Here is a 25604-nt window from a genome sequence, read left to right as displayed (position 1 = left end):
ATGATGCACCGTCACTTACGAGAAACCTTAATCTAGTGGCGCCGTTAACGGCCGGTTGGTGGGAGCCCGACAAACCCAACGGAGGGGAGACGTCATCTCGCCCATTTCACCATCACCGCTACTTGAAGCATCGAAAAGAAGAGATATTCAGCCATGGCGTACAACGAGCTGTACCAGTACTCCGTCGTGTCATCGCTCATGGAGGGCATTGGGGAAACGGGAATCCCGTACAGCCAGCTCGTCACGCACGGCGACCATGGGCTAGGCACATTTCGCCGGATGGCCGGGGAGATGATCAGCCTGGACAACGAAGTCTACCAGATGAAGTCTGATGGCTCCATTGTGACGATTGACCCTTCAACCGGTAACGATGTAGCTCCTTTCGCCATGGTTACGCGCTTTCAACCCTCCGTCACTACAAACGTTGCGTTCGATAGCAAGCAAGACCTCTCCGACATCATGACCACACTGTTCCCAAAGACCAAGAATCGCTATTTGTCATTTCGATTGGACGGCCTTTTCAAGTCAGTCGCTGTACGAACCGCGGATGGTCAGAAATACAAGCACGAGAAGCTCAGAGAGCTGCACCAGCGCCAAACGACCTACGAATTTACCGATGTCCGAGGAAGCCTCATTGGATTCCGATCCCCAGAGTTTTTGCAAGGAGTTAGTGTGGCGGGCGATCATCTACACTTCATTTCCGACGAGAGAGACCGCGGCGGCCATGTGCTGGATTGCAAGTCTGCGGGAGAAGTCCAATTTTCTGGGTCGATAATGAGCACTGTGCATATGCAGCTCCCAGACGATGATGAATATAATGAAGCGGACCTCGAGCTTGATGATGATGGGATACGCAAGGTAGAGGGCTGAGCGCGCCATTGTTGATACAACTACTACACAATTGGTTGCGTGTGCAATGGATTTATCATGAAGCAAAATTAGATGTGTCTTCTATTGGCCATTTCTATCTCAAGGGCCTACCAATTCGTTATGGACCATTTTAAGACTGCCTTTCAGTCCATCCTCAAGAGCTTACGCCTTTGGGGCTGGTCAAGAGCCAAATTGACAATAGATATCATGAGTTCTCTCCGTCGTCGCCTCTCGACAGTGCCTTCATTAAATAACTCTTTGATGAATTGCATTGCCAAACATCAACATACCGCCGCGCTGACCTATTCTTACTCTACGGCAAACTCAGAACTTACATGTAGACTCTCAACAGCCCGCCGAGATGTACAAGGTGCCATTCGCCTACTCCACAGCTGTTATTAGTGTAGCTATAATTGTATGAGTAATCACTTCAGATGATAAATTCTTCTGGTAGTTCATACATTAATATATCATCATGCCAATTGGAGGGGAGTGGGGCACCTCCAGTCATGGTCCTCCCAAAAGTGAGTTTGTTCTGAAGATGTGAATGATGCATGGCTATGGCTCAGCCCAAAGTGATAAATGCTGGTTCTTATGCACAAGCGTATGTAAATTTTCTATCCAGATCATACTTACGAGGGCATTCTTCTCCCAACATCGCTATCACAGTCACCATCACCATCACCATCATCAACATCAACATCATCATCACAGACTGTAAGCAATCTCCCCGTCTCAACCCCTTACTACCATCAGTATCATTGCGCCTTGCACCTTTTCTTCTATTTCATACTCGTCTCCATTGCCATCTTGGTTATGTCTCCTCATTCTCACAATTTTGTCTCCATATCCTGCTAACAGTTTGTAATCTAGTCTATCATCTCCATTTGGAACTCTTTTGTAAGCCAAACCCAGTGATCATCAACACATCGCTGATTACCCAACTAACTGAATTGAATAGAAATCCTCATCATGTCGGCCGTACGTTTTCCCTTTGCAATTAGAATTTTGTCGTTACGTGTATTGGTCCGTTGTTGTTAATACGTCAAACCTAGACAAACAACGGAGAAGCAGCTGGTGATCTTACCACCACCAACAGCAGCAGCAACAGCAACAGTATGTCAATCACTTTTGATACTTTGTATTGGGGCTAACATCTTTGTAGCAGACAACCACGCATCAGCAGCCGGCTCTGGCGCCGGGAGTTTGGGCCGTGGCGGTAGCAGAGGAGGAGGAGGACGACGACAAGGACGAAGACAACGGCGGCCGGCACCCTGGAAAGATGGTATGTTGTCAATTGACTCAGTATTACGATTTGCAATACTCCAGACTCACGCTTTCACAGTGGGTCGAAGAATTCGCGGCGGCGTCGTCACTGTACCAACCATTGCGGGGCGTGGCAACGACGGGACACTGTCCCGTAAACAACTAATAGAAGCTCTGAGGATAGGCACCGTGACCCCAGAAGAGTTGTTGATGCAAAACCAGCGGCACCAAGCCCAGCAACAGCAACAGCATCAACAAGAAGTAGCGGAAGAAGAAGAGGAGCAGCAAGAGCCAGAGATGGTAGAGCCGCAGGAACAGCTTGAAGAGCTCCAACGAGAGCAGGAAGAAGAACAATTAGGGGGTGATCTTTAGTGTATGGGTTATTGTATACATACACATGTGATATGATATCATTAATAGTTATGTTTATTGGTGATGCCTTCTCATCCGCCCACACCACAATCCTTATGCCTGGTGGTAATATTTCTTGACGCAAACGTATACGCTACGTATGGCAGCTCCCGATTGTGTTTTGACGCCCTTTAATCTCATATCTTAGTTCATCAGCTGATTCAAAGAATAAATGGAAGCATTCATGGATTACAGAGTATTCGCCTCAAAAATGGGCATCTTTCGCCATCGTAATTTGATTCATAGCTCATCTCAACAAATATAAAACAAAAAAAAAAATCACCACCAACTGGTGACTCTCTGTTCTCCTTCTCCAGCTTCTTGTCCTTGTCCTTGTCCTTGTTCTTCTTATTCTTCTTCTTGTTCTTGCGCCTGAGCTTGAGCTTGAGCTTGAGCTTGAGCCTGAGCTTGGGCTTGTGCCTGGGCCTGTGCCTGTGCCTGGGCTTGGGCTTGGGCTTGAGCTTGTGCCTGAGCCTGCTGTTGCTGATGCTGATGCTGATGCTGCTGCTGGCCCTGGGTGGGCACAGTCTCTCTACGGGAGAGAGCGCCCCCTCTCCCACCGCGACGAACACCTGGGATCCTCACGACCCCACCGCGAAAACGAACAGGCCCTATTACAATGTCGTTAGTTTGTTGAGATATAGTTAGAAGGAATGTGAAGCGAAATACCTGCTCTTTGGCCACGGCCACGGCCACGACCTCGGCCACGCCCTCGGCGAGCGGCCGCCTGCTCTCGAGTCGTTGGCGCCATCAAAGCTGCCATCAGCTCCTGGTTTCTCAACAGCTCTAGGAGCTGATCAATGACGGGCATTCTGGCACCATTTGATTAGCCAATGGCCCTGAGTTTCAAAATTGGACAAGCTTACGTTGATGATGGTGATGGTGATGATGGTGATGGTGATGGTGATGGTGATGTGGTGCTGACACAACTTGAAGAAAAAACTTAAAAATAACAACGTGACTATACTCTTTCTTGTTAGTCAATTGCCAAATCATGCCAATGTTTACTGGATGTCCGAATGCGAATGGAAATTGAAGCAGGGGGAATGGAGATGGGGGGGCTTACACTGGATGATGATGTTGTTGAAGAAGAGAAAAGGAAATCCCAAGAGAGCAGTGCTGTGAAGAACTAATTAAGCTCGCGAATAAACTGTTCAGCCCCAACGTTTTACTTCAGTTATTGGACTGCATAGCTATCTGAATCTAAAGTGAGAGCCGAGTTGTAGTTCACAGCCACTTCAACCTCACTTTTTCATCAGTCAGAGGGCAACCACTCGACCGTCGGTTCAAGCCAGAGCCATCTTGAAGCACCAATCTTAGCCCCTTGTACCTGACTCTGCAGCTACTGATTAGAACAGAGTAATTCTTAGGCTAATCGGGATTAATTGATGCAGCCTGGAAGATATGTATATAATTAATGTTAAGGCTACATGGGAAAAAGCCAATGATGTTGTATTCATCCTAGATATCGTGCTCAAATCATGTGGTTTTGGGAACTCTACTCTTGTAATTTACTACCACCACAGCAAAACTGGATTCACTGCAAAGGGATGATTAAAACGCATATATATTCGAGTATCAATTTACGGTTAATGCCGGTGTTAGTGAGTACTTGGTTGACAAATGAAGATGACTTTATTGGCCGGCCAAACTGACTTGGGGTTGATTTGCGTACTACGCCGTGATCTTTCACGGATAACGGCACAAATGAGTTCAGATGAATTTGCAGCTCAGAAATGCGAGCAGGTTCCATTTTTTCCTGCGATGTTGGAAGTTGCAAATGTTCATCGGTCCGAGTGGTGGACAAGTGGTTGGCGTAATAAATCTGAATTTTTTCGAACGGCTGTCTTTGGTCGGTGCAGCTGCGGCATTAGTCACCCACGGCATTGCCAACTCCGGCGCAGGACGTTCATGTGAAGAGCATCATTGAGCAGCATTAATGGCTTGTACGAGGTTGCAGTGAAAATTTCACAGACGGAAGAATTGACATCGTCAGAGGTCCATGAATAGATGGATATTTTCGCGTCGCTTCGAGAACGTGCAGTGCATTTCAAGTCCGACTCTAGAGAGCGTTGGGCAACACAGATGGCACGTCCATGCAATATGCTCATCCACCGATTTTGAAGTCCATTTTCCACGCTTCGAAATGAATAGTACACCTATTGAAGGCTGGAGGATACCCATTCACCTTAGTAGGTACCTACCTGTATTGATGCGTCCGTGACTCCCACATCATCCGACCAGCCTTGCCAACGTGTAGAGTCCATTCAGGCTGTGTGTTTCGAACAAAGCGATGGTGATATATCAACAAAGTTGTCCGCAGGTTTTACTTTTCTGAGTATGGGTGCAATCGCGATAGTGGTTCTCGGAGAAGCAGCAAACGTAAGCAATGGAGAATGATGCTGGTGCTCGAAAGTTGTCCATACTTGTATACTTATGCAGTTCCTTTATTGTCTGCATTTTCACCGCAACAACTTATGTCGACCGTTTCTTAAGGGAACGCCTATTCAGCACCAAGTTTGCTATCCAGTATCCCGTGTCGCAAACAATATCGAATACTAGACGAAATCTATTATAGTAGTAAGTAGTAGAAAAGAATAGCTATAGTAGACGATAGTAGAGATATATAGCTATAGTAGTAAGTACTAGAGGAATATAGCCACAGTAGAAGACAGTACTAGGTAGAGATGTATAGTTATAGCAGTAACTACTAGGTACTAGAGGAATATACCTTAGTAGCTACAGTGGCAAGCGTCCAACTCATTCACGCTTGGGCTTGAGCTTCAATTTGAGCTTGGGCTAGCTCCAAAGCATTTGCTTCGCGTTGCTGCTGCTGCTGCCGCTGTATGTGCCTGAGGCCAGCCGAAAAGAAGCGTTGTGCCTCGACGAGAGAAAGGGCGCCGTTTCTTCCAAGACCATCGTGACCTAGAATTCTGATCCTCCAACGACGTAAACGAGTAGTGCCTAGTACTATGTTATTAGTTTGTTGAAATACGGATATGTATGGCAGGAATATGAGGAGAAATACCTTCTCTACGGCCACGAACACGACATCGGCGGGCCCTCTGACGCGCCGTTGGCGCCAACAAATTTCTCATCAGCTGCTGGGACTGGTTGTTGTCCGACATTCTGGTTCTATTCTATTAGCTGGGGGCTCTACATCTCAAAACTGGATATGGCTACCTTGATGATGGTGATGATGTAGTGGTGGTGACGGTGACACAAGTTAAAAAAAAAAAATCGACAACAGCATGGCTATACTATTTGTTGTCAGTCAACTGCTTAGTAGTGTTAGAAAAGATGTAGATGTCAATAATGATGATGAATATCTGGCATAAGTGAAAGTCAAAACAGGGAGAAAGGAGAACGGGGGACTCACGCAGAATGATGATGTTGTTGAAGAAGACAAGTTTTCCTCCAAGAGGCGAGCAAAACTCACAGCTATTGATAGCCATCTGCATTTTCCATACGGATTTCTGCCAGCTGACTGCCAAATAATAAGAACACATAGCCGGGGGAAGGCAAAAATTGCCAAGTCATGTTACTAGGTACGCGTAGGCAGTTGGAGTGACGCGCCAGGTGCCTGCCAAACGTGCACCAAAAAATGACCGACTCAGATGTTCCTTCTCTTCTGTCAACTCGTCCATCTCTTGCCGCCAAACTCTCTTTTTCTGATCACCATCCACAATGCAGCTATGATCAACCATTTCAAACCAAGTCCCTTTTGCCCAGGCTGACGACTTCGTCAAGATGGTGGGAGCAGTCGAGAGCTTCCTGGGAGGCGGTGATGAACGCGTTGATGAGGACGTTTAGATGGATGTGACGGGGAGGGATGGAAAAGAAGTATGTTCTCAACTCATTCATTCTTCTTTTATTCACAGTATTAGACTAACATGTCTACTACAGATACTATCAGCAAAGGCACCACCACCACCACCGCCAAGAGCACATCATTTCACGGTGCCGACGGCTCCCTTTCCAGGATCAATCTCCTGCGGGAGATGGTCGCCACAGTCCGGGAGAACGCCGGCGGCGCGGGGCGTGGTGGTGCCTCTGCCACCACCCCCAACAATCATCGTATGTCCACTGTCGTTTTCATTACTGGCACCAAAGCTAATGTTGTTGAATTAGAACCTGGTTCTGGTGGAGTGGGCCGAGGAGGCCAAGGAGGAGGACGAGGACGAGGACGAGGAAGAGGACGAGGAGGAGGACGAGGTAGTCGTGGTATGTTTCTTCATAGTCCTTTCGATGTCTACAAACTAACAATTTTGCCATAGTGCGTGGGCGGGGGCCCGACGGCTCCCTCTCTAGGAACCAGCGTTGGGTTCTGCGTCGGCGTGGCGTTGAGGGCCTCCGAGCCCAAGAACGGGAGCTGGCCGGACGCCAGCAGGCCCGGGCCCAGGCCCAGGCTCAAGCCCAAGCACAAGCCCAAGCCCAGGCTCAGACTCAGGCCCAGGCCCAGCAGCAGCAGCACCAGCAACAGCAAGTCCTGGGTCCGGCCCAGGCTCCTCCTTAGCAGCAGCAGCAGCCGTAGCAGCAACAACAACAACAAGTCCTGGCCGTGGGCCAGGCCCAGACCCAGCAGCAGCAGCCCCCGCAGCAGCAGCAGCAACAACAGCAACAAGTCCTGGCTGAGACCCAGGCAGAGGCCGCCGCGACGGCACTCCCCCCCTCCCCCGGCGCAATGGATACGGCGGAGTGAGGCTTCGGCCTCAGGCAACCCTTCTGGTGGCGGTGGTGGCGGTTTTGCTTTGTTGTGTTGTTTTTTTTTTTTTTAAAAAAAAAATAGGAATTGACTCTGGCTGGTTTTGGGAATTTTATCACTACATGTATTGATCCTTCGTCTTTCGTCCCATATGCCAATTTGACTAGTACGGCGACTATTGAATCTTACTCGGCCCTCTAGATGATGTTGAAAGTTGGACGTTGAGCTTACGAACTTTTCCCTACCTGTCCCGAAATAAGTATAAAGCAAGAAGAAGCGGAAAAGGAAGACGTAAAACTGGCGATACTACTATGTTATAATAGTATAGGTACATTTCTCTAGTAGATGTAGATATGTCTAGTAGATGGAGATATGTCTAGTAGATGGAGATATGTCTAGTAGATGGAGATATGTCTAGTAGATGGAGATATATCTAGTAAATAGAGATATATCTAGTAGGTGGCGATATGTCTAGTAGATGGAGATATATCTACTAGGTAGTAGGTAAATGTATATGTATTTCTTCATAGGCTTGTACGTCCTCCTGCGTTGCCCAGCTCTTCCCAGCCCATCGTCACGCGTGCGGCCACCAAGATGAGTATCAGCCGCTCACGAACATCTTGCTGAATATTAATTAATATATAGCTGCATCGTGTAGCCACTCGTATGGACACAGCTGAAGCGCGCGAGCTGTTGCAGATGATGATCGAGTAGATGCAAATGTGCCGATGACCACGTTGATGTGTATCGACTCCCCTGTCCGCTGCTGCTGCTTCGGTCCCGCCCCCCAGCTGCTCCAGGAGGACACACACAGAGACAGCTAGCTAGATAGAGAACAATACAAGCTCTTCCACATACACACATGCTATAATTGGTAGCAATTGCACGTTTCAATTGCTGCGCACACTCCCCTTGAATCAGAGTTGCATACTGGGTAGAGAACAAAGTACCTACATCTCCATCGGTTCTCCTTCTTCCTCTTCCTCCTTCTCACCCAGTTGGTCCAACTGCAGCTCTCCAAGCTGCTGGTCCAGCTCGTCCATCTGCCGTTGTTGTTGCTGCCGCTGCCGCTGAGCCTGCTGGGCTTGTTGGGCCAGCAACTCGGCCCGCCGCTGGGCGCGTCGCTGCTGGTGACGCTGCTTCTGCTGCCGTCTGAGCTCTCGTCGATCGATGAGCCCCAGGCTCACAGCTTCTCGGAGTTGGCTCCGGGACAATGTCCCATCATCGCCGTTGCCGCGTCCGTTATACTCTGGGAGAGTAACAATTTCCCCGCGAAGTTCTCGGACTGCTCGAACAGAATTAATATCGAATACTGCATGCAGACAAAGATTGAAATAGACATACAGTTTGGCCTTCTTGGTCTTCTACGGGCACTATGGCCCCCGTTTCCAGCGCCAGAGCCAGCTCTTTCGGCGATGCCTAGCCTTCAGGTGTCGTAGGTGTTACTCAGGGACAGCCAAATTGTGCTCCGGAAGCCGGCAGGATGCAGAGATACGAGAGGCAAACGGCACAGACTGTCATTCCGACCTGTGTATGAGATTGAAGGTTGCTTGGTGCAATGCAAGCCAAAGAGGTGGCATCGGATGGCTCTCACCGGGAGCAAACGAGTGGAAGGTGCCTGTTGAGCCCAGCGAAGTGCTACTACATGGGAGTTACCAAGGTACCTCTCAAACAATGCCCAAGGATAAACTTGAACCCGCTTCCGTGTCTCCAGGAACGACAAACGGCTGAATCTTGACAGACGTTTAGCAACATGGATTTCCATTCCACCCTCTCTCCTCTCTCTCTGCATCTGCTACTCCCTGTCGCTATTGCCGAGCCTGGCGCCGTTGTTTCTACCACATAGGTAAGCTGTTCTAGGGCCATGGTGTCCATTCTCATTGCTTCTTTTAGCTGCTTCTGGGTGGAAAGAACTTCCTGCTCTGGCTGTAGCTCCACCGTCTCCGAGCTCCTGTTTCTCTTCCTCTTCTGCATCTTGTGTATGCTGCCGAGCCTGATACTGTTCGTTCCGCATCACCAACTCTCTTGGGGCTGCGATGCTCATTTTGACGGCCTCTTTCAGTTGCTTTCGGGACAGCGTTCTGTCTCGGCCACGCTGGAGCATGCCTCCATAGAATGCCCTGGTATCATTTGGAACCCAAGATGCGCACGCCTTGAAAACCCCACCCCCCTCCTCCCCCGGCTGCCCACCTCCTGGGGAAATCTTCTCCTCAACAACCTCATCATTTACAGTAAGACCCCCCCCCATTTCTTCACGATCTTGGTCAACATCAAGGCCAAAACCATCATGATCATTGGCATCAACATCATCATCGTTGTCGTCATCACGTGGCAATTTACTAACCATAGTGTATATAGTCGTGTTGTTTTCTACTCTGCTATCTCCCTCTCTCTCGAGCAAACAAGTAAGTTCAACATTCCCACCTTGTCTGGATCAACAGCCTGGCATTCCCAAACTCTTCCTTTGTCTTCCTCTTCTCTTTCTCATTCGTCTTCTTCTCTGTTGCGATTCACCTCTTTGTGCCGTGTCATTCTTGCATCTTTTTGTATCCAGTTTACTAACATTATGCCACATAGATTCGACGATTTTTACAACTCTTTTCTTCGTGAGTTTACCCATTATCCCTCAAAATATATGTACTTTCACTAACTCAATACAACAGAACCGCAATCATGACTACCAACGTACGTTTTCCACTCTCTTCAATCGACCCTCATCCATCAACACTCACCCACCAACACTCGTCTATCAGCCTTCGTCTTCTGGTTCCAGTTTGGTGCCAGCGTTTTTGATGTGTCACTAACATATAATTAGAACGACAATCTTGTTAGTGCGTTCCGAGAGATGGTGGCCGTAGTTTCGGCTAACGCCGGCGCGGGGCGTGGTGGTGCCTCTGCCACCACCCCCAACAATCATCGTATGTCTACTGTTTTTATTACTGGAACCAAAGCTAATGTTGTTGAATTAGAATCTGATTCGGGTGGAATGGGCCGAGGAGGCCAAGGACGAGGAAGAGGCCAAGGAGGAGTCCGAGGCGGTTGTAGTATGTTTCTTCATGTCTCTTTGGCATTCAACAAACTGGCACTACTGCAATATATTTTCCGATTGTTCACCAGACGCGACGGAAATGGCCGCCCTAAAGCTGGTGACTGTGGTGTAAGATCAGGTGTCAGCGTGAACTGTCCGAGATCCCGAAAACGAATGGAAGTAGAGGCAGTAGATAGAAATAGACATAGTAGATGAAAGTAGAGACAGTAGATGAAAATCGATGGAAGTAGACATAGTAGATACAAATAGAAGTAGTAGATGGAAATAGATGGAAATAGATATAGTACATGCAAGTAGAAGTAGTAGATGAAGCTATGTGGAAGTAGATGGAAGTAAGCTTATTTCTGGCCAAACCAATGAACAAAGACCCTGGTGGACACATTCACACCGTCTATTTGCATATCCAACTCTTCTTCCTACTGGACTTGGAGCTGGGGCTGACTTGGTGTTGCTCCTGCTGATGCTGCTGCTTAGCCTGTACCTGCTGCTACCGTTGCTCATCGGCCGTCAGCCCTTCCCGAAAGACGGCGTATTGGCGCCACGAAAGCGCGCCATTCTCACCACATCCAGTAAAACCCCAGATGCGAAAGCCTCCACAGCTCTAGGTACGTGGGTCGCTGACGCTTAACCAGCGGATCTCCCTCAGTGGGTTGGTGGGGTCGCATCCCTGTAGCATCCCCCATAGATCCTACGGAGGTATAAAAACAACGCTGTCCCCTGGCCAAAGCCTCAAGCTTCTTTCATTCTACTGTACTCAACGTCAGCCTATGTAGACAATGCCCTTGATAAGTAAAAAAATCCCATTCCTCTCTCAACATTTGGCGGAACAGTCGGACAATGGCTAGATACCCGAGTGGTTTAACCCCGGGAAACCGGTCTCGTCGGGCTCGACATGTCTGCGCAGCGTGCGGTTCGAATGCCGGCTGTTCTGTCCTTTTTTTGCTGTTTTGCCCATCCTTCTTGACATGAAAGTCTGTGAGTTTCGGTAGTGTTACGTGAATCCTTTTTTACAAAGAAAAAACAGCAGTTCTAGGGCGCTCAAATGAGCGACATATCTCCTCTTTGAAAGCAAAACAAATACCAAAGTCACTCGAAGCTCATTGCTGCCTGCAGAACTACCATGTCCCCCACAGGTCTCAGGCGTCGAGCCGAAGTCGCGAAGTGCTACTACAGAAGATTGACAGAAGAGGGACACGCCATTGTCGGCAAGCCAAACGTACTCGTTGGATCCCACTTGTTTTGCAAAATATACTGGAGCGCTGAATTCGTGGGTTGCGACAAACTTTGGCAATGTGATCCATCTTGAAACGTTTGAAACACTTTTTGCCTTTGTGAGGATTTTCTACCAGCGCGAGGCTTTCCATCTTATCCGTAGTGCCCTGAGTTTGCTCTTCAGTAGCTGTTCTAGAGTGTTAGTGCGCTGCAGCAAATGGAAAACAGCACTGGAGAGTGCCCACCGTAAAAGCGCGGTACCTGCATGAACCAACTTTTTAGTGCCGGCCCCTAGACGGCGGTCTACGCCATCGCGACTTAGTGGCTGCTTGTCAAAATTTTGGCAGGGGAGATGCAGATCCGGGGATGACACCAAACGGGTACCGTGCAACGCAAGGGACAAACGGTAAGCTGCCCAATCTGGGTGGAACAATTTGTACCTCAGCCAATATGTGCAATTGCATGGAAATTGCACATATTTCTGCCAGACAATGCCAGTTTCTGGCTTTCCAATTGCAGCCCCAATGCTCAAAGCACATTGGCAATTCTGGGAGGCAATCAACGGGCACTCAGAAACCTCTGAAAGACGCGACGCACTCTTCGCTGGGACGTCTTCTGGGTTAGTCCGCCAGTACGTACCTGGACATGAAATCCCGTTTAGGACTAGATGGACGGGCCTCTGGTAGAATGTAGATACCTTCTTCTTTACTTGGATCGTAGTTTTCTCGCGGAGGTTTTTCTTCATTTTCACAGCACCAAGTATGATTTGGGGACTATGCAACTCAGCGGCAGCTTCTTGGTGAAACTGGGCAAAATTTCATGTAATATTCGACCCGTTAGGACGCCGGTAGGTCAGACGGTGTCGAAGTTTGTAAAACCATCTTGGACAGAACATTGTAATAGTATCAGTCAATGCATTCATATCATCCAAGAACAGGATGGTAAAGACGTACGCTAGTCCCATTTGGGAACCATTTGGGAATTGCTTGACCCGTCAGTAGGCAGGCGCAACTTTTGAATCGAAGTGTCGTGTGCGCGTCTCTTCCTCTTCTCTCTTTCGACATCACAGGAAGTTTTGCGTCTCGCATCTGACAATCCCGTTCACATCACCACTTTCTGTTTTTGCTCCAGTCATCTGGAGCCCTCATATGATCTTTGTGCCTAGCTTATCTTTTTTTTCCCCCTCCCTCTCCCACTATTCCGAGATGCCTCGTCAGAACAAACGACAGACCCAACTCCCCGGCCAGAAGCGGATTTCCGACTTCTTCGGGAAGGCCGACGACAAACCAGCAGACACTCCATCGGGAATGAAAAGGACCATCGTCGATGCACCGGCCGAACCCAACAAGAAGCAGATGACAATGTCCTGCTCTGACACTGGTGAAGGCTTGGCTTCTGTCGGTGAGTATCTCCTCGCCCCCTCCCCTCCTAGTCCGTCCTATGAGACGAAGACAAATGCAAGTCTGCCCAAGGAGGCATTGACAAATCCGTCCGATGAGACGAAGAATACAAGTCTGCCCACTGAGGCAATGATATTCCCGTCTAGAAAGGCGATGACAACTCTGGAGTCTTCCAGAGTCATTCACAGCTCGATTGTTTTTTTTTTTTTTGTGAGTTTGCCCAATTCTCCCGCGCGAAAGACTCTTGCTAACATAATGTAATAGAAAACCATCATCATGTCCAACGTACGTTCCCACCTTCGCCAACACATCTTTGCCCTCTGGTTACCGGCCAGTGCCAGTTCACGACCATTGACACTAACATACAAATAGAACCGACGAATGAACGCCTTTGCGGAGCTGCTCGAGACGCTCGGGGCCTCCGAGAACGTGGGTGGTGGTGGCTCTCCAGCCACCACCACAACCAACAACCGTAAGTCTTTATAATGCCCTACAGTTTCAATAAAGAGGCACCTAATACTAATATTATTGGATTAGAGTCTGGTCGTGGGAGTTTGGCCCCCCGGGGCAGAGGAAATACCAGAGGACGAGGAAGAGCCCGAGGACGAGGTATGAAACTTATTCCCGTTGTCTTTGCCGTTCACAATGATAAACTAACAATACATTACTTATATAGTACAACGCCACCGAGGTGGCTACGCTCAAGACGCCCAAGACCGTCGTCGGACATTTATCCAGGGCATTGTTGGGCGCTCTGATGGCGGCGCTTTATCGCGCCATCAATACGATTTGTTCCTTGGTGGAGGAGTACAAGCCCTCGAGGCTGATCAGCACCAGTACCAGCGCCAGCTCCAGCAAAGGCAGCAAAGACAAGCCCAAGCCCAAGCCCAGCCCAAGACCAAGACCAAGCGCAGATGTTGCAAGCTCAGATGGGACGTGGACAGACTCCTCAACAGCTCCAATCTCAGCCTCAGCCTCAACCTTAACCTCAACCTCAACCACAGCAGGAGTTTATTGCTTTTTGTCATTACTTCTACTTCCATCTTATCCCATCTACTGTCTCTACTTGCGTCTACTACTTCTACTTACATCTACTATCTCTACTTCCGTCTACTACTTCTACTTGCATCTACTATCTCTACTTCCGTCTACTACTTCTACTTGCATCTACTATATCTATTTCCATCAATCTTCATCTAGTTTCTCTACTTCATATACCTCCATCTACTGCCTCTACTGTCATTTACTCTTTGGGACAATCGAAATGCCCAAAGCTGTGGCCGTGGAGGCTTCCGCCTCTGAGGATTCGCCATCAATATGCCATCTTTCAGAAGGCCAGCCGGCCCGCCCTCGTGGCCGATGAGCAGGAGCAGGGGGAGGGACATCGACAGGCCGAAGCTCAAGTTAAGATCCGAATTCAGTGGTGCCACTACCTCTCACCCCCACCCCCGCCCCAACAACCACGTATGTTCACTGCCACTTCTTATTGCTGGAAGCAAAGCTGATGTTATGGACATGGGATCTGGTTCTGGTGGTATTGGCCGAGGAGGCCAAGGACGAGGCCGAGGAGAAGGAGTACGGACTGGCCGTGGTATGTTTCTTCATGGCCCTTTCGACGTCTACAAACTAACAATTTTGCCATAGTTCAGAACGCCCAACGAGGCCGTGGTCGTAGTGAACCTATCCACCTCCGTGGTATCACCGAGCGAGGTGCCAACGGCACCCTTTCCAGGAAGCAACTTTTGCTTCTGCGTCAGCGTAGGCTTAAGGGCCTCCAAGCCTGTGAGGTCACATGACCTGCGCCTACCTTTATGAGTAGATACTGAGTACCTAGACTATGGAATAGCAAGCTTCATCATACATCATAATCGGCCCCATGCTGTGAGACCCCCCTTGATGTGATAGCTCCTCTTACAACCTCCTCGCACGCAGCCTGACAAGGCCCACGAGCAGCGGCTGGCCAAGGCACAGGCACAGGCACAGGCACAGGCACAGGCACAGGCACAGGTCTAGCAGCATGAAGAGCTGTATATGCAAATAGACGGCGCTGGTGTGTCGACCGAGGATTTTGTCGATTTATTTGAGTGGAAATATGTCCATCCCCATGTAGCTTCATATACTACTCCTACTTGTATGTACTATGTCCATTTCTATTTATCTCCATTTACTGTCTCTACTGTCATCTACTAGGTCTATTTCCATTCATTCACAGTCATCAGTTTTTTGCCACCATAAGACACTTTACCGGTCAAGTTCGGCCTTCTTTTAGACTAGTTAAATGACACTTTACGGGGACTCTTTCTCTCCCCAAACTACTTCTTGCCTCTATGGAAGATGAAAAGAGCCCGAATCTGTGCGAATTCCGTCGCAAAGCACTCCGTTCTCCCGTCCCAATGGATCACTGCTCCCATAGGATGGACAGTGCATGGTTACCAACTGTCCTCCACAGGTGCCGGGCAGCCGAGTTGAAATCCCAAGGCGCTATGACGAATGACTGACAGAAGGAGAACACATCAACGTTGAATAATGGGACATGCTTGTTGATCACTCTTGCGATTAGGAACAAGTGAAGTTGACAGATGAACCCACGACGGCGTGATGACGCTCACTTTGACGAAAGACTCCAAACTCTCCATGTCTGTAATCTAGCTGTAGGAACATGTGGTGGTGTGGCACTTCTCGTCTACTGAATAGTACATGTAGTCTTTGGAAGTTGTTTCAATCTGCGTTTATGGCTCACTGGAGAGGCTCAAGTTGATCCTGGCGAAAAGTCGGCGTCTGTAGTCTGTAGTATGGAACCAAGCGTTGACATTAACTGTCCGAGATCTTGACAATAGATGGAAGTGAGAGTAGAGATTATTCACGTTGGCTTCAGGCATTTTTCGGCATCTTGCATCGTTCAATTCCTCCATCGCAAACAACTCAAAACACAACTTCAAAACCAACTTAAAAAACAACTTTAAAAACAACGTAAAAAACAACCTTGAAACAAACTTTAAAAACAACTTTCAAACCAACTTGAAAAAACAACTTGAAAAAAATTTCACCACCAATTAGTGGTCTAGGCCTGGGCCTGGGTCTGTGCCTGAGCCTGAGTCTGAGCCTGAGGCTGCTGCTGAGGTTGCTGCTGCTGCTGGGTCTGAGCCTGAGGCTGTTGGTGTTGTTGCTGCTGCTGCTCGTAGGCCATAAGGGCCGGCCGGCCTCCCTCCCGGAAGATGGCATATTGGTGCCGGGAGAGGGCGCCACTCTCTCCCCGGCCGTAAAAACCTCGGAGGCGAAAGCCTATTGCAACAGTGTCAGTGTGTTGAACGCCGAAAGGGACATGAAGAAACATACCCCGTCGGCCACGTCGTCTTCGTCCTCGCCCTCCTCGGGCCACATCTCCAGCGCCAGAATCTGATTCACCAACATCAGCTTTGGTTCCAGCAATGAGAGAGAAATGACAGTGGACATACGTGGATTATTGGGGGTGGTGGCAGTAGTGCCACCACCACCCACGCCTCTCATCTCCCGGACTATCGCCACCATATCTCGGAAAGCATTGATGAGATTATCGTTCTATTTATATGTAAGTGACACATCGAAAACGCTGGCACTAAATCGGAATAAGAAGACGAAGATAGTGTCGGTGGATGAGGGTCGATTGACGAGAGTAGAAAACGTACGGTAGACATGATTGCGGTTTCTGTTGTGTTGCGTTAGTCAAAGTGTATATCTCTTGAGGGACAATGGGTAAACTCACAAACCCAACTTCGTAAAATTGGTAAAATCTATATGGCAAGCATTAGTAAGATGCAAGAATGACACTGCATAAATAGAAGAAGACCGATGATTAAGAGAATGACGGTAATAAAGAGAACACCCAGTCCATTGACTCAGAGAAGGTGGGAATGTTGAACTTACTGGTGGGAGTGCGAGAGAGAGAGAGAGAATTGGTAAAACAACACTACTATGGACAATATAGTTAGTAAATTGCCATACGATGAGGACAACGTTGATGATGATTCTGATCTTGATGGTGATCAAGACTGCGAAGAAATGGACCTGGGACAGAGGAAATGGGGGGCCTTACTGAGAATGATGGTGTTGTTGAGGAGAAGATTTCCCCAAGAGGTAGGCAGCTGGGAGGGATTCTTCAAGGTGTGCGCACCTGGGCCTGCTGGCCAGGTGAATGGACTGTGCTACAATAAACACCGCCACATTGCTTCAGTTATCTGTTGGATGATTTCAAGGTGAATTCCAAGTGATATCAGGGCATTCTGCGGAGACATGCACCTCTGCACTTTTTATTCTCGCTACAAGGACATTGACGCTTCTCACTCTTTCTGTAATATACACGTAGTACTTATTATCTCTGCACTCTATATGAGAATATCCTCTCTGCAGCTGCAGAATTGGCTTGATATCTCGCCAGTTGTTGGATACCGTAGTACACATCTTTCAGGGGGATTGGCCGCCATAACGCATTCTGCTACGCCACCCTTGCAAAATCCCAGGTGAGACAGGTAAACTATGGATGACCTGAACTCCCATATAGTGAGAAATGATACAGTGGTGCCCATCATTTCAGTTGTTATCATTGCTCCTTTCTAGTGCTAGTTGCACGTTCTGCCAGCTGGCAAGACTCTGAGGCTGTCAACTCCCACTTCAGATCAATGCCACTCAGCTCCTGTTGGGCACTTGCTCCCGTATCTATAGGTTGACATGATATGGACTTTCCGCCATTGAATGCTGTATGTTAATCTTTCAGCCCATGATGTGCTGAGCTTCTGCGCGGGAATGCGCTCTTAGGAGAAGTGTCGTTCAGAGTGGCCCTGATGACTCATCGAAAGGACCTAGAGTCACTATGAAGCTCAATTCCGTTTTGCGTTCAGCGTCAATCAGCCAATTTAGGATCCTCATGCACAATTCAGAAGCAATAACTCTAGTAGTATGATTGTCTCGACATATTGGCCAAATATGGAAGAAACAATCGTCCTCTGTACCCCCCCCCCCCCTCTCTCCAGAGAGAGCCAAGTTGGCCGCAATTTGAGCATAGCAAGGCGACTTTACGCAACAAAAAAAAAAACGTTCATGGATTGAATTGGACGGCAGAATGGAACGGATGCTCTAGGCTCTGAATGTGTATCTCTTAGCGACGGAATGGCACGAGAAGAGAAGTAAGCGGGATGTGTCGCTATCAGGAAGATGCGTGGAAGCGTTCGTGGGGGCAAGCAAAATGTGCCGCTCGGGCTGCAAGTGCTCGGCGTCAAGTTGTTCGGTCGTGCTTGTCGTGGTGGAAAGAAGCCATCTAAAATAGCCACATAACAGTCAGCTTTGTTGTTCAAGATGGGGTGGTGTGTTCATCATCTTGCCCGCGGTTTGACTTACATGAACGAGTCTTGGAGATTGATTGCAAACCCAATGCGAAGTAGAACAGTTCTTACACTCTTGTCTCTGGAGTTTTACCCTCGATTTCTTGAGCCGCATTTGCAACGCAATACAATACAACACAATGCCAGACAAACGGCTGATGATAGCCGTCCATCACATCGAGGCCATGTACCTGCTCAAGCTGCTGTACGTACCTGCTGTCCCCTGCCCGCTGGTGCTGGATTAGTACTAGCCCTTCTGAAAAATAGCACCCCCGATTTTTTTGACAGCTGACAACTGGCCAATGGCGTGCCTCTTCATTGGCAGCAATTTCGCCATTGGTGTATCTATTTTTTATGACCCACAGTACGTACTGCCCCATGCACTGGTACGTCACACATTGTACCGCAGCGCAACGCCAAATGCATGTACTCCATGCTACCCTGAATTCTGAATCCATGGAAGTCATTTTGCAATTGGGCTTGACGATGCTATCCCGAGTGTCCATTCTTACATGTGTTGATGAGCTTGTATTTAGCAAGTATGAGAAATGAACGCTCAGAAAATAATGGAGACGAAGATGAAGCGTGCGGCTTTCTTTTGGGGTTGGATAAGTGCCTGTGAGTGCATATCACTCCATTGCCTTTGTATGGGAGCCTTCAATTCCGAAGATGAGCATCACAGCAACTTTGCAATATCTCATGTAATACTACTTTAGCAAGTTGAACCCGAGTCAAGTTCAACTGCATCTATGTATATAGTTTTCTACAATAATCTGGCCTGCAGAACATGAGAGCATATATGTACGAAGGCTTCATCCCGTCCAATAGCATGAAACTACTACCTGGCCCCTGACTCTTGATCGTGAATGATGCCATTACCTACCTATATCCAATGCATACTTGGACATTTGACAAAGATCAGACGAAACTAAAGATTCAATACGTCATACTACTTCACGCGTTGCATCAAATCCGCGTTTCCTACGCGTACCGCGCCGGGTGATTCTTTTTTCCTGCCAGCTGATTTCCAATCTGCCTTCTTGGTGCCTGATGCCCACCCTCCAACTCACCTTTTGGCCATCTGAGTTCCAGTTCACTTTTTCATCACTGCAACTCCTCTTGTACCTTTTCGTCCCCCACCTTTTTCACCTTTTAGAGTGTTGCCCTCCATCGTTTGTCTTTCTTCCCTCATCTCCCTTTCTGCTTTCTCTTCACTCTTTTCACCACCTTCGATCAAAGATACTATATCTTTGTTTCCCATTTACTGACAGTAGGTACTGCTTGACATCCAAAGGCACTGATCCCCTGCTGACTTCTTTCTGTCGATAGACACAGTTCACGAGACGCTCCCCATTATCCAACCCAGCTCCTCTCAACAAGACTCAGCTTCTTCCATGAGCACCGAACAGTGAGGATACCCCCCAGCCCCCATGACTTTCCATTGTTGATTGCTGATGAAGTATCTAGGCATCCCTTCTCAACCAACTCACTCATCACGACGCCGCACCAACGCTGCTCAGCGCACGTTTTGGCTCTCTCGAGAAGAATTCTGTGCTGGCTATGGCTTCACAGAAGACACAACCGGTCATTTGTACCGATGGCCTGTTCCTGAACTAAAAGAAACAATCCCCTGTCATACCAGGTGTTCTTGTTCTTGAACAGAAGAAGATTCCCTGTACTCTTGCAGATGTTCTTTTCCTGTACAGATGATACTTTTGTACGCTGTCCAGAAGTCCTGCTCCTGAACTTAAGATGCAACCCCCTGGCCTACAGGTGTTCTCGTTCCTGAGCAAAGAAGATTCCCTGTACTCTTACAGATGTTCTTATTCCTGTGTAGATGATACTTCTTGTACTCTGCACAGGTGACCTATTCTTGAACGGATGGCCTGTACAGAGACCTTTTTCTGTACAGATGACATGTTCTTGTATAGACGAGCTATTAGCTATTCCTGTACAGACGATGTGGTCTTGTATAGACGGGCTCTTAGCTATTTCCTGTGCAGAAGTTGTCTGACCTGTGCAGAAAGCTTCTTTCTGTGCAGAAGACTTCTTCTGTGCATAGGGCTTCTTCCTTTCGGGAAGACCTCTTCCCGTGCAGACAATCCATCATCTCCCCATGATGAATTTGTTTTCATGGATGAGGCATGCCTGTTTTCCATAATCCTGCTAAGGCTTCTTCCTTTCGGGAAGACCTCTTCCCGTGCAGACAATTCATCATCTCCCATGTTGAATTTGCTTTCACGGATGAGGCATGCCTGTTTTCCATGACTCACAACATTCCTCCTCAGAGGTCGACTCCACAGACGATTCATGTACTGTGCTGAGACTGCCACTGAGGATTGCCAGTTCTTCTGGTGTAAAAATCTAGAACTTCTAGAGGTATCTAGCGCAACTCGAGATATCTGACTCTACTAGAGATATCTTGAGTTGCCATCTGATACTACATTTTAGCACCTCTTCATTTTATGTGATTCGTAGACTAGCGTATCCCTCATATCCCTCGCCTCCTCTCCCATGTCCATTGCATTTCCCTTCATTAGCGCTGGATCATCAACACTGGCAGCCATTTCCACGGCATGAATGGCTACAACACCAGGCTCCTACCTGCTGACTGGTGACAAGGCGAGAGCAAATAGGTAGTAAATAGATAGGATTCGTAGCTGACAAAAGACATGTGATACTTGACTCAATGCAAACCATCATTTCTTGACTCAACTTTGACAGAATCTACCAGTGATTTGTTGTGACATTGCATCAAGCTGGGCATTTCGTTGAACATTTCGGTGTTACCAACAGAGCGAAGCCCCGCTTCATCGGCGTTAGCATTCCCCTCTATGATGGACTCTGGAATCATGATTCATCACAGTGTCTATTCTGTAGAATGATTTGGCGAGCCTCATCTCAGTAAATTTGAGTTGGCATGCACAACTTGGGAGGATGATCGACGACATACGCGACTTTTATCGAGATGAGATGTTTGGGTTGATTCGTCATTGGGCAACTCTCCTCGAGTTATCTGACAAAATTGTTCACAAGGTGTATTGGATGGACATGTTCAAGATGGAAGCGGCTCGCACAGTACCATCGCTCTACCTGCTGCTAATCTCCGAACAAATGATAAATATCGAGACAAGGTTTCATCACTTCATCCGTTGCTTCTAACCATCCATACATTCAGCCAGCCTCTCGTAGAATAGACCGGAAGAAGAATTAATCATGGCGGCTTTAACCGCTCCCAATTTGCCCAAGGCCATGCGAGCAGCCATCGTCAATGAGGCGAGTATATACCTATCCCATGCGTTTAATTCAGAGTACTGCTAACCCTCCATACCACCCAGTTTCACAAACCATATCAGATTCAAGACTCATATCCGCGACCCGAAGTCGTCGACAGTCATGACATCGTGATCCGCGTGGCAGCCGCTTCATTCTGCCATACAGATATAATGGTACTGGATGGACAGTTTTCGAGTTCGCCCAAGCAGCACGCCGGCTCCCATGAGCCCACCGGAACAATCGTCAGTCTGGGCGCAGACGCAGCTGCTCTCGGCTTCAAGCTCGGTGACCGCATTGCCGCACTTGGATGGCGTGGTCTTTGCGGAGAGTGCGTCGACTGCAAGGGCCCGGTCGAGAAGCGCTACTACTGTCGGTTCATGAAGGGTTATGTTGGAACCACCCTGCCTGGGGCGTTTTCAGACTTCACCGTCGTCGATGCTCGCTATGCGGTCGTTCTTCCGGATACAATGAGCTTTGTGACTGCTGCTCCATTGACTTGTGCAGGAGCCACTGCGTGGAGAGCGGTCCAGTCCACAAAGGCGCAGCCAGGCGAATGGATCGGTATCGTGGGCAGCGGAGGTGGTTTGGGTAACTATTTTCTTGTATCAGCATCGCTTGAAATCGCGTTCTGACAACTCTCGAACAGGTCATCTCGCCATCCAATTTGCTGTCAAGGCAGGCGTAAACGTCGTCGCTGTAGACGCCCGCGAAGAAGGCCTTGAATTGTCGAGAGAATGTGGAGCTCAACTTGTGCTTGATGCCCGCCAAGGAGACGAACAACTGACAACTGTGATAACGGAAGCTATTGGGGATGACAAGATCAAGGCGACCATTGTACTGTCAGACCACGAAACGGCGTGTGACACCGCTTGCGCAATCACTCGACCTCATGGGACCATCATTCAGGTGGCTCAGCCTCAGCGAGTGTCGTTTCCCTTTCGCGCCATCATCTTCAAGGACCTGCATTTCGAGGGATCGTTGGTGTCAGGTCAGAAAGAACTCGAGGACATGATCCATTTCGTGCTGAAGCACAAGATTCGGGTCAAGACCAACATTTACGAGGATCTCGACTCTGTCAATCTCGTGGTTGATGCTGCGCGTTCGGGGAAAGTGAGCGGAAAGCTGGTAGTGGTCTTGGATCGCGCGGCTGTCGAAAAAATTCCGTGAATGGCACTATGCATCACGCATGACGCCAAAATGCATGCATTTTGGCGACCTACTCTTTCGCGTTCTTCGCTGCTCGGATTATGGTTGAGGCTGAGGCTGTTGAGCCTGCTGCTGGAACTGATGCTCCAAGTACCTGTAGTGCTGCACTTGGGCCAGCGATTGTTTTGCATGTGCTAGATTGTCAATACTCCTGATACCTCTGGAGTCGGTATTATGTCCTTTAGAGAGTAGGTAGTTGGTATTGTCCCATGACGCAGCCTTCACCTCCTGTTTCTTGTTCCTTGCCCACTTCGACTACTTTGAATTATAGTGCTAGCGATAGAACTTGATAGGGTAGGCAGGGTAGATGTAGTAGATGTAGTAGATGTAGTAGATGTAGTAGATGTAGTAGATGTAGTAGATGTAGTAGATGTAGTAGATGTAGTAGATATAGTAGATGTAGTAGATGTAGTAGATGTAGTAGATGTAGTAGATGTAGTAGTAATAAATATTTTATTAAGCTAGGTTTACGAAGGCTAGTAAATGTGGATTAAGACAACAGCAAAATCATCCGAATATTCCAATCGACGAAATCGTCGACTCCTGCGACGGACATCACAGGTCCTTCTTCTTCTTCTTCTTCTTCTTCTTCTTCTTCCTCCTCCTCCCCCCCCTCTTCTTCTTCTTCTTGCCCTTGGACTGGTGCAGCAGCAGGGGCAGCAGCAGCTGCGTTGGTGGTGGTGGTGGCGGCGGCGGCGGCGTTAGTAGTGGTGGTGGTGGTGGTAGTGGCCATGAGGGCCTCGTAGCCCTCCTCCGCCAGGCGGTTCATCTGGGCGCGTGACAGCGTCCCACGGGCAACGGTCTCAACAAAACCGGGCAAACGCACGATTCCGCCTCGGAGGGCGGGAACTCGGCGGCCTCCTCTTCCTCCTCCTCGTCCTGTCTCAGTGTGAGTTTGTTGAACAATGAAACGAAGTGGAAAGAGATGGGAAGAAAGAGACATACCTCCACGGCCACCCCAGCCACGGCTTTACCCTTGTTGGGCTCGTTCCTGCGCCGTTGGCGCCAACAACGCTCTCACAAGCTCCTGGAGCTGGTCGATTATGGAGAGAGGGAGGGAGAGGGAGGGAGAGGGAGGGAGAGATAGAGAGATAGAGGTAGAGAGAGAGAGAGAGAGAGAGAGAGAGAGAGAGAGTGTGTGTGTGTGTGTGTCTGCGTCTGCTTCTGCGTATCTGAAAACAACACGACTATATATTCTATAGTTAGTAAATGACCCCGTGACGAATGCAACGATGTTCTTGATGATGATCAAGATTCAATCGGGGGGGCCGTTGGGGCAGAAGACGGGGGACTCACTGGATATGATGGTGTTGCTCATACAAAATGCAACTGGTGGAGAGGGGAGAGAGGAGAGAGGGGAGAGAGAAGAGAAGAGAAGAGAACGAGTGTGGTGGCGGCGGCTCTAGTAGAATGGTAGGTAATTCGAAGTGGAAAAGAGCAGAAGGGCGTGGAAAGCTCGTTTGCACCTGTCGTGGAAATTCAGGCCCCAAGGCGGTCAAACAGCCGGCTGCCGCTTGCCGTCTAGGAAGGCACGGAGGCACTGAAGTTTGTCTTTGGGCTGTACTTGTACCTGTAAACAACAAACTGAAAGGCTCTCCCAACTGAAGTTATTTGATCTGATGGATGGACTGGAATACTCAAACTAGTACCGACATATTGGCACAGTTCAACGGATCTTCAATGTCTAATTGCATCAACAAACGGTCTCAACATCTCGAATCTAATACTCAGTCACAGTCAAAGTCAAGCACAGGGTCACAGGCTCATAATACCAAGTCTTTATCTTCTGTATCTAGCTGCATGTAGCTACTCAAGATGCAGGGTTCCATGACAGAATCTTTCTACAGAGTCCAAATGAACATGTTATTCGCCTCTTTTTTCCCTAACCGCCGAAATGGAACGATCCAATCGTCTGGTTGGCTGCCCCAATAAAATCTCCCAGCTCCTTCGTAGCTTCATCCGCGCAGCTCGGCGCCAATGTGATGATTTTAGATCCAAGCCCAAAGACGCCAATCGTCAAGGTACGTAAGATGTTGGTGAAATTTCCAGCATCAGTCGCGTTCACCATGGACAGGATCGGTTCTTTCTCCGAAAACACACCAAATAGCTCCTGAGTTACGTTGACAAACTGCGATGATACAGTTCGAATTAGAGATGTTCATGGTGCGACAGATGCTGGAGGATATGAACTTACGCCACTGAAGGAATCGCAGAGGCCTTTCTGGTCAGTAATGACGGAGGGGACGCTGAGTGCTGCGACTTCCTTGCCAATATCCGTGATGATGTCTTTCAAATCATCAACGATGATGGTGAAATCAGCCGTTTGCTAAACCGCAAGTCAGTCTGACAAATTACATGTTTAGGTGACCCGAAAAGGAAGGCTTACTGATTCGTTCAGACCCCCCACCACGCCCAGCAGGTCAGACGACAGTTCGGTGATGTTTTTGATACCACTTATGCCGTCTGTTGGTACGTCTGTTGGTACGTCTGGTACCATTGTGGTTTGTGCCTGGCTTATAGACAGCAGGGCGGTCATGAGGGTGAGAGACTTGAACTGCATAATGGCGATTTCGAGGTAATTGCTTATAGGTGTTTGTGAGATGATGCTTCCTGTCTGATGATGGTTTTCTAGATAAAAACGCCGTCTCATGTCCAGTTTATATAGACCCGAGGGCCTGGCAATGGGGGATTGTGAATGCCGCTGGATTAGCCCATCGCAGGTAGGATCAGCCTACGGCTCCCTTTGATGGATACTGCATCGTCATGATGTCAAGTTTTGCATTCTCGATGGAATTGATCTCCCAATTTTGATGGAATAAATGGATTGATTCCAGCATAGTTAGGTAATTCATCAA

At 48.5% G+C, this 25604-nt stretch overlaps 10 protein-coding genes across 10 annotated transcripts; 6 read left to right on the top strand and 4 right to left on the bottom strand.

Annotated features, from left to right (window-relative positions):
• The first annotated feature begins 72 nt into the window (after positions 1-72).
• V8C40DRAFT_243128 (acetolactate decarboxylase) lies at positions 73-1348 on the top strand. Its single transcript, XM_083215356.1, has one exon. The coding sequence runs from the start codon at positions 154-156 to the stop codon at positions 868-870; it is 717 nt and encodes a 238-aa protein (XP_083074386.1). The 5' UTR covers positions 73-153; the 3' UTR covers positions 871-1348.
• Positions 1349-1842: 494 nt separating this feature from the next.
• Positions 1843-2508, top strand: V8C40DRAFT_265069 (uncharacterized protein; the record flags this gene model as incomplete). The annotated part of the gene is made up of 4 exons (XM_083219612.1): positions 1843-1851; positions 1926-1986; positions 2036-2155; positions 2216-2508. The coding sequence occupies 4 exons, from the start codon at positions 1843-1845 to the stop codon at positions 2506-2508; spliced, it is 483 nt and encodes a 160-aa protein (XP_083074385.1).
• Positions 2509-2895: 387 nt separating this feature from the next.
• V8C40DRAFT_265068 (uncharacterized protein) lies at positions 2896-3358 on the bottom strand (the record flags this gene model as incomplete). Its single annotated transcript, XM_083219611.1, has 2 exons — positions 2896-3158; positions 3217-3358. The coding sequence occupies 2 exons, from the start codon at positions 3356-3358 to the stop codon at positions 2896-2898; spliced, it is 405 nt and encodes a 134-aa protein (XP_083074384.1).
• Positions 3359-6297: 2939 nt separating this feature from the next.
• V8C40DRAFT_265067 (uncharacterized protein) lies at positions 6298-7249 on the top strand (the record flags this gene model as incomplete). The annotated part of the gene is made up of 5 exons (XM_083219610.1): positions 6298-6354; positions 6454-6624; positions 6679-6775; positions 6825-7040; positions 7101-7249. The coding sequence occupies 5 exons, from the start codon at positions 6298-6300 to the stop codon at positions 7247-7249; spliced, it is 690 nt and encodes a 229-aa protein (XP_083074383.1).
• Positions 7250-7908: 659 nt separating this feature from the next.
• Positions 7909-9226, bottom strand: V8C40DRAFT_286791 (uncharacterized protein; the record flags this gene model as incomplete). The annotated part of the gene is made up of 2 exons (XM_083222581.1): positions 7909-8537; positions 9052-9226. The coding sequence occupies 2 exons, from the start codon at positions 9224-9226 to the stop codon at positions 8203-8205; spliced, it is 510 nt and encodes a 169-aa protein (XP_083074382.1). The 3' UTR covers positions 7909-8202.
• A 454-nt stretch (positions 9227-9680) lies between these two features.
• On the top strand, positions 9681-10600 carry V8C40DRAFT_207433 (uncharacterized protein). The gene is made up of 4 exons (XM_083212066.1): positions 9681-9858; positions 9916-9937; positions 10068-10170; positions 10222-10600. The coding sequence occupies exons 2-4, from the start codon at positions 9926-9928 to the stop codon at positions 10494-10496; spliced, it is 390 nt and encodes a 129-aa protein (XP_083074381.1). The 5' UTR covers positions 9681-9858; positions 9916-9925; the 3' UTR covers positions 10497-10600.
• A 2211-nt stretch (positions 10601-12811) lies between these two features.
• On the top strand, positions 12812-14265 carry V8C40DRAFT_207412 (uncharacterized protein). Its single transcript, XM_083212065.1, has 6 exons — positions 12812-12914; positions 13013-13123; positions 13178-13198; positions 13286-13385; positions 13451-13522; positions 13590-14265. The coding sequence occupies exons 2-6, from the start codon at positions 13043-13045 to the stop codon at positions 14111-14113; spliced, it is 798 nt and encodes a 265-aa protein (XP_083074380.1). The 5' UTR covers positions 12812-12914; positions 13013-13042; the 3' UTR covers positions 14114-14265.
• A 1709-nt stretch (positions 14266-15974) lies between these two features.
• On the bottom strand, positions 15975-16587 carry V8C40DRAFT_265063 (uncharacterized protein; the record flags this gene model as incomplete). Its single annotated transcript, XM_083219609.1, has 4 exons — positions 15975-16195; positions 16250-16309; positions 16369-16471; positions 16579-16587. The coding sequence occupies 4 exons, from the start codon at positions 16585-16587 to the stop codon at positions 15975-15977; spliced, it is 393 nt and encodes a 130-aa protein (XP_083074379.1).
• A 4896-nt stretch (positions 16588-21483) lies between these two features.
• Positions 21484-22710, top strand: V8C40DRAFT_274398 (GroES-like protein; the record flags this gene model as incomplete). The annotated part of the gene is made up of 3 exons (XM_083220596.1): positions 21484-21534; positions 21606-22131; positions 22190-22710. 3 exons carry the CDS (start codon positions 21484-21486, stop codon positions 22708-22710), a joined length of 1098 nt encoding a protein of 365 aa, XP_083074378.1.
• Positions 22711-23239: 529 nt separating this feature from the next.
• V8C40DRAFT_286786 (uncharacterized protein) lies at positions 23240-25309 on the bottom strand (the record flags this gene model as incomplete). The annotated part of the gene is made up of 4 exons (XM_083222580.1): positions 23240-23628; positions 24637-24877; positions 24944-25075; positions 25136-25309. The coding sequence occupies 4 exons, from the start codon at positions 25307-25309 to the stop codon at positions 23240-23242; spliced, it is 936 nt and encodes a 311-aa protein (XP_083074377.1).
• Positions 25310-25604: the final 295 nt, after the last annotated feature.

The sequence above is a fragment of the Trichoderma camerunense genome (assembly GCF_050948025.1).
Source record: "Trichoderma camerunense strain CBS 138272 chromosome Unknown V8C40scaffold_7, whole genome shotgun sequence".
NCBI classification, from domain to species: Eukaryota; Fungi; Ascomycota; class Sordariomycetes; order Hypocreales; family Hypocreaceae; genus Trichoderma; species Trichoderma camerunense.
This window is presented reverse-complemented; position numbering and strand designations above follow the sequence as displayed.